The sequence below is a fragment of the Kryptolebias marmoratus genome, linkage group LG12 (assembly GCF_001649575.2).
Source record: "Kryptolebias marmoratus isolate JLee-2015 linkage group LG12, ASM164957v2, whole genome shotgun sequence".
NCBI classification, from domain to species: domain Eukaryota; kingdom Metazoa; phylum Chordata; class Actinopteri; order Cyprinodontiformes; family Rivulidae; genus Kryptolebias; species Kryptolebias marmoratus.
In genome coordinates this window covers 16,664,923-16,677,550 of record NC_051441.1, presented here as the reverse complement: position 1 = coordinate 16,677,550, position 12,628 = coordinate 16,664,923, and the positions used below count along the sequence as shown (strand labels likewise).

At 40.4% G+C, this 12,628-nt stretch overlaps 2 protein-coding genes across 3 annotated transcripts in view; both read right to left on the bottom strand.

Moving 5' to 3' along the window:
- The window catches only part of LOC108236149 (transmembrane protein 184B), a 10,704-nt gene extending 9,567 nt beyond the window's left edge, over nt 1–1,137 (bottom strand). Inside the window, exon 1 of one of the 2 annotated variants that reach the window (XM_017416630.3) lies at nt 668–1,137. The gene's annotated coding sequence lies outside the window, so the exon portion shown is untranslated. The remainder of the gene's footprint in view (nt 1–667) is intronic. The other variant, XM_017416632.3, reaches the window with a different exon arrangement.
- A 105-nt stretch (nt 1,138–1,242) lies between these two features.
- On the bottom strand, nt 1,243–10,633 carry LOC108236195 (casein kinase I). The gene is made up of 11 exons (XM_017416690.3): nt 10,442–10,633; nt 7,367–7,457; nt 7,008–7,118; nt 6,615–6,763; nt 5,875–6,103; nt 4,825–4,995; nt 4,506–4,654; nt 4,233–4,428; nt 3,981–4,120; nt 3,006–3,073; nt 1,243–2,930 (listed from the first exon to the last, which is right to left on the bottom strand). The coding sequence occupies exons 2-10, from the start codon at nt 7,440–7,442 to the stop codon at nt 3,041–3,043; spliced, it is 1,254 nt and encodes a 417-aa protein (XP_017272179.1). The 5' UTR covers nt 7,443–7,457; nt 10,442–10,633; the 3' UTR covers nt 1,243–2,930; nt 3,006–3,040.
- Nucleotides 10,634–12,628: the final 1,995 nt, after the last annotated feature.

The window sequence follows — 12,628 nt, the reverse complement described above, 5'->3', positions numbered from 1 at the left end:
GGGGGGGGGGGGGGGTAGAGAAAAACATTCAGATTAGGACAAGCCAAGTTAGTTCATATATGCAGTACTTATTGATAAAAAAAAACTAGAAAAACAACCAGTTATGTGCAGAAAACAGGGTGTAACTAATGATCAATACGGATTTCTGCACCTGAGAAGATTAATAACCATGTAACTGCTATGACCTTTCCGCTTATTATCTTTTGCATCATTGCCTGAAATACAACCACAGTCATATAACTGTAATTTAGCTAACATATATTGTCACAGTACCAATAATCTGCATATAATTCAGTGCTTATATCAGCTGACTGGCTGGTTCTCCAGCAGGCCGCAGGCAAAAGGCAGGAGCTCATCCATCCTGCTTATGGTATTCATGGGGAGGTTTCACAACATGTATTGTTCTTTGACCTCAATCCAAGCAGCTGTCTCTGTGATGAACCATATCCTATCTCCAAGGCTGAGGGAGCTGCCTGAAACGATCCCATCAGGCCGCCGCCAGTCTGAAGCTGTGATTTTTTTTATAACAATCATTAAAATGAGTGCTGCTGGTACAAATCCGACATTAAGGAGAAAAGTTGTCTTGCAGATTTAAATAGATATCCAGCACTCGTGTGTTAGAAGAAAAGACGTGAAAAGCAGCAGCTGTTCGCGTCTCCATCCTTACCTCCTCTGCAGCTGCTCGACCTGCCGCTGGTTCGAATCCAGGCAGCGGTTTTCCTCTTAGCTCATCATCTCCAGCTGAGCCCGAGCCTTTTTAAGAGTCCAGAAAGTTACCAGGCTACTAGTCAGTCGACAACCAGCCACGTATGTAATCCCCGCATTATAGTCCGGACCCCGGAAACTTCCCCTCCCGACGTGAAAGCCGTGAAGTGTCGGGCTGCTGAGCCGAGCGCCGCCGCTGCTACTAGCCCTGTGAAGCAAAGCCCTTTTCTCGCCGATAGAAATAATAATAATAATAGAACCTTTCGGGAGGTGACACGTTCAATAACAGCGTAAAAAAGAAAAAAAATCGTTGAAGAACTGGCAATGTTACGACATTTCCAGTGAAAAGCACCGCACACCGTTACGTCCTCCACATCATCGGCTGAGCCAGCAGCAGACGTTAGCGGTTGCTCTGCTTTGGCGCATGCGCACTCAGGATTGAGTCTAGCCCCGCTTCAAACAAACACCGCCCCCACCTCAAAACATCCAGAATAATAAGCTGAGCAAATACATTATATAAAAAAATAAACAATACCAAAATGTTTTTGTTTTTATTACTTCATAAAATATACACAAATACTGTAAATAGTGTTAAAGAACTGTACAGGATATCCGTACACAATACACAAAGTGAAATCCCCCCTTGGCTCATCCTCTTGTACATCATCTCCTAGAAGCTACAGTTAGAGTGCCACTGGGTCAGGGTGGCCTGTACAAAGGTGGTCACACATCACACACTGCTATGTACACACACACACTCACACACTCATTTATGGTTTCTTCTGAATGACAACATTAGGGTTAAAATGCAAAAGGTGACATCAAATCACTAATGAAAGAATACTGAAGTTACCAAATATTGCAGTATGATCAGCGTGAAACAGGTAGGCCTAAAAAGAAAAAAAATCATTAAAAAAAAAAGCAAAATGCTATGCAGTTACAAGGTCAGAGAGGTAAATGTCTCAAATAAATAGAACATATTAAAATTTGTATGCATACGGAAACGGACTCCTCTCACAAACACACTTTTTGGATGACCCAGCTGGCACTGCAACAATCACCCGTCTCCAAGTTTATTACTTCTGAGTCAAACCCTATTTCTTCATAAGTATGCATTTTTCTACTTTACACCTTTACAACAAATACCACATTTGGCTTTACATTGAAATAATAAAAAATATTTACAGTGGAGTAAACAAAAGGAAAAAAAGGAGAAAAAACAAAACAAAACAAAAAAAAAAAGATGCCCCAACCCTCCCAAATGTCTTTCCTAACAGAGCCTGCCCCCCCTAATAACAAAAGAATAAAAAACAGTAAGAAATATCTTAAAAATTGCATCTTCTGTTTGTTGACTGAAACGGGCAGCTGTGGTCTCTGCTGAGAATTTCCTGAGGAGCTTCCCTCAAGATCTAGGAGTGTGTCCTTCGAATCTCCACAATCGCACTTCACCCTCAAAATTAAAATTAAAATTAAATTAAAGACCGACGTCAAGGAGGAAACAGGCAAAGTAAAATGTGCTAAAGAGTTCGATGGCTAAGTTTTAACAGTAAATCATCACAAAAAGGAACGAGGGGCAAGCAATCACCAGCTACTTTACCTAACAGCTAAAACATTACTTTATCCTTTTTAAAAAAAAAAAGTTGTTTTCCTTGTCCCCGTCCTCTCTTCTACATGACACGACTTCATCTACAGATGCTCATTTTCCATTTAGCTGGTATTAAAAATAAAAATAAAATAAAACAAACTCAAACTCCAATTTAATAGGTCTTCATAAGACAAAGAAAAGACATTTATGGGAAAGTGACTTGTGATTTTAAAACAAAAACTGATATTACTAAGTCTGCATCAACTTTAGAGAAGAAAACATGCGTGTCCCTGAAACCTTTTTTTTTTTTTTGCTCCTTTGATGCCAACAGTCATTCACATTTGTCAAAGTATTGAGGGAATGTTTTCAGGAAAAGGAGGGCAGGAATGAACAACTGTCGAGGTGCAGCATTGTCATTTGCTTTTCGTGTCGTGGTGGTGGTGATCTGAGGTCCGGCGACGACGATCCAGGGAAGAGCGCATGTTGAATACCTTGGTGTATTTTCCTGAATCCTTGAAAAGATGTCATGTCTTGTTCCAAAAACCGTTATGTCCATAAACAATCAGATTTTCATTCAACAAGGTATAAAGAATGGGGAAAAAAAAAACAATAAGTGTGGCAGAGAATATTCCTCGCAGCCCTGGAACAAGAAATACATCGTTAGAGAGGCTGTGAATTGAACATTTTAAATAAATAAAGTGAAGCTAAACCTCACCTGTCAAATTCATGTTCATGCAGAGCTGAGGAGTTTCACTTCCCCACATGCTCAAATGGTACGCTGACCTGTGAACGACAGAATAAATGTTTAGGAAGAGGAAACGCTGATTAGGGCGGCACAACACATTGCAAGTTTATCATCATCGCAATGGCTCACTAGACTGCAATAAATAATGCTTTTCCCCCTCATAGGTCATTAAATATGCAAATCATATTTTTGGTCAACCCAACCCACTCTTCACTGGCCCTGATGCCCACACCTGGTTTAGATGATAAAGACAGAAGAGAAAGGAGCGAGGTAAATGTGGGTTTATCACGATTGATAGTCATCGCAATATTAAGCAATGTCATCAAGATTTTGTTAATATTGTGCAGCTCAACCACCAATGCAGCTCCATGTGAAAAACTGTAGCCTCACACAAATCCAAAAATACAATCTGCCAGTCACTCAATTACTTTTATCTGTTAATAGTTTTTATGGTGATGCTGATCAGAGGAGGAAGATGTTAACTATACAAAAAAACTAACACAACAGCTGTAGGAACAGTTTATTGCTGCTGGATTTGGAAATTAGAAGCTTTTTTTTCTACATTACATTATTTTTAAAAAGGTATATTTTATATATTTTAAAGGTAATAGCCATTAGTTTGTCAATCTGGCCAAAATAAACTACTGCTCCAAACTAAAGTAGTTCAAAAAGCCACTACAACAGGTAAGATAATTGTTCATAACCTTTCCTCAGAACGCCACTTCAAAAGATTTGAACTGTCCCTTTAAACTAACACTGCTAGAGCCTCAAAACTTTAAGAAGTTACTTGTGGTAATGTAGCTATTATTTCACCACAAAAAGTAAATGATTAAAGTCAAATCATTGTCACGAGGAAGCTGGGTAATAGTGTCTGACTAAAAAGGTCTCATAGATAATTCCTGGTGGTTACCAGTCTAACTCAAGACACCACAACTGTTTTCTTACCTGTGATGTAGAAATCCTCGACTGATCTTGACGGGCTGTGAGGTCGGAGGATGACACGTTGGCAGGAGCTCCACGGTGTAAACGCATGCTCACCTTCCTCTCCCGCTCTGCGCGGGAAATCGCACGAGGCGACGTGTTACCTGAAATATGGAATAGAACACACATGTAAAGCAGATATTCACGAGGAAGATATTTTAGGGTCAATAAGGTGTCATCTTGTTATTAAAATACATATTTTGGCTGCTAACTCACCAGACTGCTGGACCCGTGAGGCTGGGTTAGAGATGGCTTGCTCTGGCCCATTCCTGACTCTGTTGGGAGCTCCGGGGGTGGGACCTGAAGGGAGGCCCCTTGATGCAGACCCTCTGGGGGCTCCTCCGATCCGTTCATCCCGCTCATCTCCTGTTCTCCTCTCACGCTCCCCGTCCTCGGCTGTCCGACTGGCACCCTGATAAATGAGATCAACCACACTCAGGATTTTCCAGTTTTTAAAATTAGCTGCATTTTGATGTCAGGCAAACTTACAAATTTGAGCATGTTCCAGTCAAAGACGTAATCATAGGAGAAACCCTGTCGGTGGAACAGATTCCTGAAAAGTTGCCGTAGGTAGGAGTAGTCTGGTTTGTCGTCGAAACGAAGTGAGCGGCAAAAATTCAGGTATGTGGAAAACTCAGCTGGAGAAGGAACAAAAAGAATAGTAATAAGAAGTTAATGTACACAAAAAGATACAACTGAAATATTTCTGAATTGTTAACCACTGATTTTTGACAACAGCTCACATTATAGCTTGATTTCAAACAGAAGAAACTAAATTTGTCGATTATTTTACAGACATGTCACTTACAAGGGTAGCCTTTGCAAAGAACTTCAATGGGTGTGGACATTTTCTTCTCGCTGATTCGTTCATACTTCTGTCTCTTGGTTGCAGCCTTGAGGCCCTGCCAGGGGAGGGACCCCAGGTTGAAGTACATGAGAACATAACCGAGAGACTCCAGGTCATCGCGCCTCGACTGCTCTGTAAATACGAAAGAAGAAGAGCACACAACTCTTAGAAACTAAATCTATTAAACTAAACAACAAGCCAACAACAGCTGTTTGGATTCAAATTTATATTCTAATATTAAGCTTCTGGTTTGTTTAGTTATTTGTCACAAGTTGGTTATGGATTCTGTAGCAAATGTAAATTAAATAATGGTTGACTCGTTAGATAAAAAATATGAGCTGATAAAACTCATGGAATAGCTGAGGTTGGACTTTTTTCACCTGGTCTGATGTGTGTAAACACAACTAAACCAACGCCTTATCTTACACAACATGTCAAACAAGAAGCCCAAATCTAAACCAAACACTTTAATTGAGCTGCAAATGTGCAACTACTGAGACAAATGATGTGCTGAGATGGCTAAGCACAGAAAAATGCCTTAGAGAATCAAGCATCAAAACTACAATGGCACAAAATAGCAAGACATTTGCCATGTCTAAAAATTATCGATATATTCAGAGAGCATTGTGACATTGTATTGAATAACAAACAGCAAGGTCTGGTGAAAGGTAACATGACTGATTAACAAAGAAATCAAACACGATCTGTACTTTACACCCCCAGCCGAGGGTTATACATCATAAAAAGGATCCATGATTAATCGCGTTTAGCATGATGATTAGAGCCAGCTGTCACTGGAAAGAAAGACTGCAGCTCTGATAGATTAAAAGAAAAATTTTGAGCCAATTGCTAAATAAAATGACAGACTGGACTCAACATTTTTTCCTCAATATTCTTGCTCTCCTTTAGTAGTTTAGTTGTAACATTTAGGTTGTGATTCTCTCAGGACTGTCAGTGAAAACAAACGCAGACGAGCAAAGGTTTCGCGTGCATCCTTTGAGTCAATCTTACCAATTCCAAGATGTGTGTTGATGGAGGCGTAGCGCGCCGTTCCAGTCAGGTTCTTGTTCTCCCTGTAAGGGATGTGCTGGTGTGTGCGGGCATCTCGATACTTCTTGGCCAGGCCAAAGTCGATGATGTACACCAGGTTGCCCTTCTTGCCGAGCCCCATCAAGAAGTTATCTGGCTTAACATCTCGATGGATGAAATTCTTGGAGTGGATGTACTCAATGCGACTAATCTGGAGTGAAGGGAAACAAAGCACAGAAGAAAAAAAAAAAGTGTTATACAGTTGCAAGGTCACATTTTAATTTGCGTCACTCAAAATGAGTTGCACACACTACGTCAATGACTTGAGCGAACTAAGACAGAAAAGTGCAGAGGGACCAACAGGACAAAAGAGAACAGAGGACCATGACCTCAGGCTAGAAAGTGGAAAGTCAGACACACATATGGAGGACTGACGCAGCAACCTGGCTAAGTTAGGACAAAAGGTGAAATATCTAGGTCAACATAGTCTAAAGCGAGGTCAATAACCCAACGTACACTGAATATGGAAGAGTGACAGAAACCAAAACATGTTCAATCTTTAAAGAAGCTAAAGTGGTATCATATATAGTGTTTATGACCTACTGTAGTGGGACAATCACCATTAAGGCTCTGTATTCTCACCGCAAAGCACAAAGTTTCACGAAGGAACTGTAAAACTGACCTAACGCCCTTGACTTAAAAAAAAAAAGTCTGCATCATACCATCTGGTCTGCCAAGAGCAGGACGGTCTTTAAGCTGAACTTCCGGGAGCAGAAGTTGAAAAGGTCCTCCAGACTGGGACCAAGCAGCTCCATGACCATGACGTTGTAGTCTCCCTCTGCACCGCACCACTTTATCGATGGAATCCCAACTGATCGACACACAGACAGGCTTAATCAGCACAGAGTCACATTTATGAACTAGCAACAAATGTTAAACAGGCCAATCTTTCTGAAAGAAGTGATTTCTATGGAAATGCCTCTAGTCAGGTGTGCAAGTTCATTTTCTTAGCTTTATTCTTACTAAATTATGTTTGAAAGCCTTTTTGGGACAATAAATTAAAAAAATTACCTAAAACTGTTTTTATAAAGTGTGTTGAAGCTTCATTTGTTTACCTCCGCCTTGCATCATCTTGTAGAACTTGCTTTCAATGTGCAGCTGTGGGTGTTTGGTCTTCACACATTCCAGCTTGATGGCAACCTCCTCACCAGTGGCAATGTTGGCACCTGAAAAATAACAACCGTAGTAAAAACCAAACGCAAGGACCGGGCTGAAGAGGAATAAAAGTGTGGAAAACCAATTTTAGTGCCCAGGTAAGGAGCGGAGTTATTGGTTTAGTATGAATAGAGACTGCTAGCAAATTTATGCAGGGAAAGAAAAAACAAAAAAAAAATGTATGGAGAGATAAATGGAAAGTTAGGTAACTTTCAACATCCGAGAAAATGATTAAAGAAAAAGGTACGTTTCCACTTACCAAGATAAATATCTCCAAAGGAACCGCTTCCTATCTTTCGCCCCAGCCGGTATTTGTTCCCCACTCTCAGCTCCATGGTTTCAAGGTGTCACTGTCATCAGACAACACACACAAAAAACCAACATAAGCTATATTCTCTACAGCTCTTATTTTTCCTCTCAATATTTATTCAATCTCAAACTCTTCAGGCAATTCCTGTTTAAATGGAAAAAATATATTTTCTATAGTTTATAATGAAGGCAGATCGTTAAGTTTGGTTGCTAATACAGCATGTGTTCATCCCAGCAACACTGACTACATGTTTATGTGAGGATGAGCCCTGCTAGTTGATCAGAAAACAGCTGTCTGGTCTCTGGAAACACAAGATAAGATTTGTAGGGTAGCTAAGGGTGGGGGTTGCACTGAGCTCAGCAGAATCAAGAAAGGGAGAAAGAAATACAGACAAATAAGGGCAACACGCCAACGGCACTCAGAAAACGACTGGGAGGGGGACTCGTGTTGTGGGAGCACTTGGACTTGGGACACACGAGGAAATGAAACACAATTTTTGAGTCGAGCCGCACGTGATGTCAGGAGGGTCATAACTTATTTAGTAGCCGTTCTGCCACGCCACGCCGGGCAGCCACTGGAAAAGCAAGACAGGGCTTTCTGCTGCTCTGGGCCTGCACCGGCAAAGGAGGGAAGGCATGAGCAGACAAGGCACCGGCTGGCTTTGTCGGTGTCAAAAACCCTCAGACTTTTCTGCGTAACGAACTGCAGAGAGCAAAGAGCAAAGAGAGTCCATCAGCGCAAAGCAACATTTATTAGACACTGGTTTACTCAACACTAATTTGGGAATGCCATGTCAACAAAATGTACCCTCTTGAGAAACAATGAACCTTTGTCTAAAAGCAGCGCTGCTAATCTCCAAGTAACACTCGCAGCCAGACTGACCTCCCAAATAACCTTATATGAAGGCAACGCATAAATGCAAATACTGAACCGAGTTACACCTTGAAGAGTTACCTCATTTTATAGCCTTTATAAAATAAAGAAGAAAGTTTTATGATAACTTGGCTGCAAAACAATTTCACTTTCAGAGCCAGCTCAAGCAAGAAGAACATCCATTCAGCAGAACTAATCCATTCGTTCAGTGTTCCAACCTAGAGGTTTTGATATGTCAACCTAAATTATTGCTCATAACACCCCGCTTCAAGTGAGATAAAACAAAACTGTATCCCAGCTTGACACAAAAAATCTTTAAAATTTAAAGGTCTTGCATTTCTTAAAGGAATGAATATCACCCACCGTCTTTCATGCCAGTTTTAAACTAAGATCTGATGATAAGAAAGGACATTTTAATTAAACTTTGTAAAGGATGATTTGCACTCTCTAATGCAATACTGTGACAACTTGTGTGATGTGTTGAGGACGACTCTCAGCAACTGCCACGTCAGATCTTAGCTAAATATCTGTAAAATGATCAGAGTTACAGCCATTTTCATGTTGGCTATGATCACTTATCTGTGGCCAACATCCTGAATCAGATTCACTTCAAAGGTTAATCAGCTGTAAATGTATAAACAAAACAAGTTTGTCCAGTGGTTTATGAGTTACAGACAAAACCGTGTTTACTTGTTCATAAGATATTTTGCAAACACAATAGACAAATAAACAAACACAAGCAAAACCCATTATCGCTCTTCCGTCTCGGAGCGATAAAACGTTAAAGTTCACAACCTCAAGAAACTTGCACTGTTTCTCATTTCAGGGGAAAACATTCGAGCCATGAAACGCATTGCGAGTTGAACGGTCAGCGCCTGGTAGTTACCTCTGCCTGGTGAGGACAGCTTGCAATAAGAGACGTGACAGACGCACGTGAATCTGGGTTAATAAAGAGTTAGGGTTAGTTACATCAAGACTGAGGCTGGCGTGCTGCGACCAAAACACCAGATTCAGGGAGCAACGTTAACCACAAATCTAAACAATGAGAGATTAATTGCTCGAATAGGAACAGCAATACACAAAAGCTCAGCACTGTTACCGGATCCTTAAGACAGATTTTATTTGTACGGACTTATGTGCTCATACTAAACAAGCATTGCAAAAAAGACCTCATGGGTTAATCTCTTCATAGCACAAGCTTTTAGGCAAATTCACCATTTGATATTTCAGAACCAGCCTATGTAACGTGAAGCAAGGGGGAATTAGCCTGTCACACTGCACTGGAAAAACAACATGTGCTATTACGGTAGTAATCGTCTACAGCCAGGAGAGTGGATTGGTCAAGACTGTACAGTACACATCTGTTGGTTAAGGGGGGAGTCTTATCGTAGCTGTCGAGACATGATGTTCCAGGGAGGAGATATATTGTGGTTTAAGCTCCTGCAGCTCACAGAGATGACCTAAAGAGTGGAAGCGCTCGTGTTTCTGGACATGCATCCGCCTTATATAAATGCAAACAGAAAACAGAATACCGTCTGAGGCTCAAAGCTTCAATATTTCGCAATCACACCAGTGTTATACGCCTCTCACAGCTGTCACTACACAAACACTAAAAAAAAGGGAAAGAAACCAAAAACTAGCATGTTACACATTCGACGTATTGTACATGGAACAAGCATAACCACAATGGAAAATTTTATAGCGGTACTGCCTAGCACCTAAATTATTTCGCCTATGTTATGAACAGCTTGTATATTTGTTTTTGTTTTTTTAAATGCGCAGTTATGATTTTAAAAAGTAATACGCGTTTTATGTAGCTTGAGTCAAAAATACAAAACGCAGCAATTTAACGTAAGTTTACTGTTAGCTGCTAAGCTAGTAGAAATACGTTAACTAAAACATGAAACGTACTGCTCCGTTGTAATAGACTTAAAATGTTTAAAAGCTTGATGTTAGTTCATCATATGAAGCGACATTTGTATTATATTCACAACCGCACCGTTATGTGCACTGAACTAGCCTGTGTAGATAGCTATTCCTAGTACTTGCCCCCTCCCCCTCTCCCGTAAGCCGTGAAAAGGAGACTCCGATTCGGTCGAACCGGGCCCCTTTTCCCCCTTGGTTTCGCTGGTTCCCCGGCCCAACACTCACCCGATATCAGGTTCGTCCGACAGCTGGTCAAGCGGAGGTTTTGATCCGATGGTTGTCAGTCGGACAGAAAACGGCCCAGAGGAGGATGGGAGCGGATTCTGGCAGCTCTCATACCCCCAGCTCTAAGCTCCGTCGTCCGTTGCGCTCCCTGTTGATAGTCCCTGAGAAGCTCCAGTCGCTATGACGGCCGTTCTCTACTCGACTCTGAGTCTCCGCCCCCTTTTTCCAGTCTCGTTACTTTACAACGTGCGTGTTAACAACGTCGATAACGTCACCCCCTGCATGTCAGGGCAGCGTCATTAAAGGGAACGTCACACCTAAATACGCCCTCTTCCTTCAGTTTCACCATTCATTGAATTCCCAGTTTCTTCACGCCACGTTCTGTATGTTGACAGTTTAGAGAGCAAACTTGTCATTTCTAATTTTCTTGTTTTATTGAGGACACATACTTGAAAGAATCTATTATTTGTTTATAATGACAGTCTTAGACTACAAGGGCATGCTGCAAATAAACAAACAAATAAATAAATAAACACTATGCTGTGAAAAAGTATTTGCTCTCTTACAGATTTTTTTTTCATTTTGTTTTTATCACACAGATCAGCAAACAAATTGTAATACCAGATAAAAGCAACCTGAGTAAATGCAAAATGCAGTTATTCAATAATTAAAGAAAAAAAAAATCTATCCAAACCAACCTGTCCCTGTGTGAAAATACCAGACCTGATTTGATCCTTGTTAAATCATGAATTAACCACATTATTTGGAAAGTTAAAATCAGTTTCAGGAGCCATACCCAGACCTGATTACTGCCAGACTTGGAGAATAAAAAAATCACTTAAATAGAAAACACGGAACAGTGGTGAACCTTCGCAGGAGCGGCAAGCCGAGAAAAAATATTCCAAGAGCTCATCAACGACTGATCCAGGAGATCCAAAAAAAACCTAGAACAGCATCTAAAGTCCTGCAGACCTCAGGTGCCTTTGTTATGGTCAGAGTTCATGATTCAACAATAAGAAAGAGACGAAAGGCAAAACAACACAAGGGCCCATCTCACATTTGCCAAAAACCGTTGCAGTGATCCCCCAAGACTTTGGAGAAAATATCCTGAGGGCTGACGAGACAGGAGTGAAACTTTTTTACATTAAAACTGACACTGCATTTCAGGAAAATAAAACAAACATAGCATAAGTCAAACATGACGGTGTTAGTGTGATCGTTTAAAAACCGCAGTTTGTATTGAATCAAGATATCCTTGTCTGATATTAAAATTTGTTTTATGATCTGAAACAAGACAAAAAACCAAAAACAGAACAAATCAGTAAGGGGCTGAATACATTTTCACTGCACTATATGTAACTTGAATATTGTAAAAGTAATATGACAGGTACAGACTTGTTTCTCTGCGGTTCAGTACAGTATGTAAAAAATTCAGCCTCTTTTTCTTCATTTCCTCTGCAGCGTTCTTCGGTGTAACAGAGTTCACTTCTGTGTTATTAAGGTCAGGTCTCCATACGTGAGATAAAATTCACTCAATAAAAACAAACAAAAAAAAAGCCACGGACAACATTTAGAAGCCAATACTTTCATCTTTATTTATTAATCTTGTTCTCATTGTTTAAATAAAGTTTTCCTTTGTAAAATCTCAAAACGAAAACACTGAACAGGAGTGTTAAAGCCTGTCTTAATTTAAAACAAATACACAACAACGAAACATTAAAAACGTACGGTAACGCTTACTCTGTATTTGTAAACAACCCGTCCCACCCCGCCCTCCCCCACTCCACACAATTTGATAAGATTTGGCATGTCCATTTTCTTGACGCATATGCCTTCAGCTCTTTGTGTCATTAAAATGTTCATTTTTTATTATTGCAGGTCAGACAATATAAAAGACAAGTCTACTTAAAAAAAAAACTTCAAATTAGAAAGAAAAAAAAAAAAGCATTAGTGCCAATATTTCTTAACACACAGTCAGCAGTATATCGAATGCACTCATAACATTTTTGTATAGACCTTCTGTATAGTAAGCAGCCTTGCCCACATTATGACAGGCATTAACATGCACACACATTATCCACACAATCTCTCACACACGCGCACGACAACTGTGGTGGTTTAATCCACTTAACTTGGTCTCAGTCTCACTCATACTCATAGTGTGTAGGATACCGCACATGGAGAGCA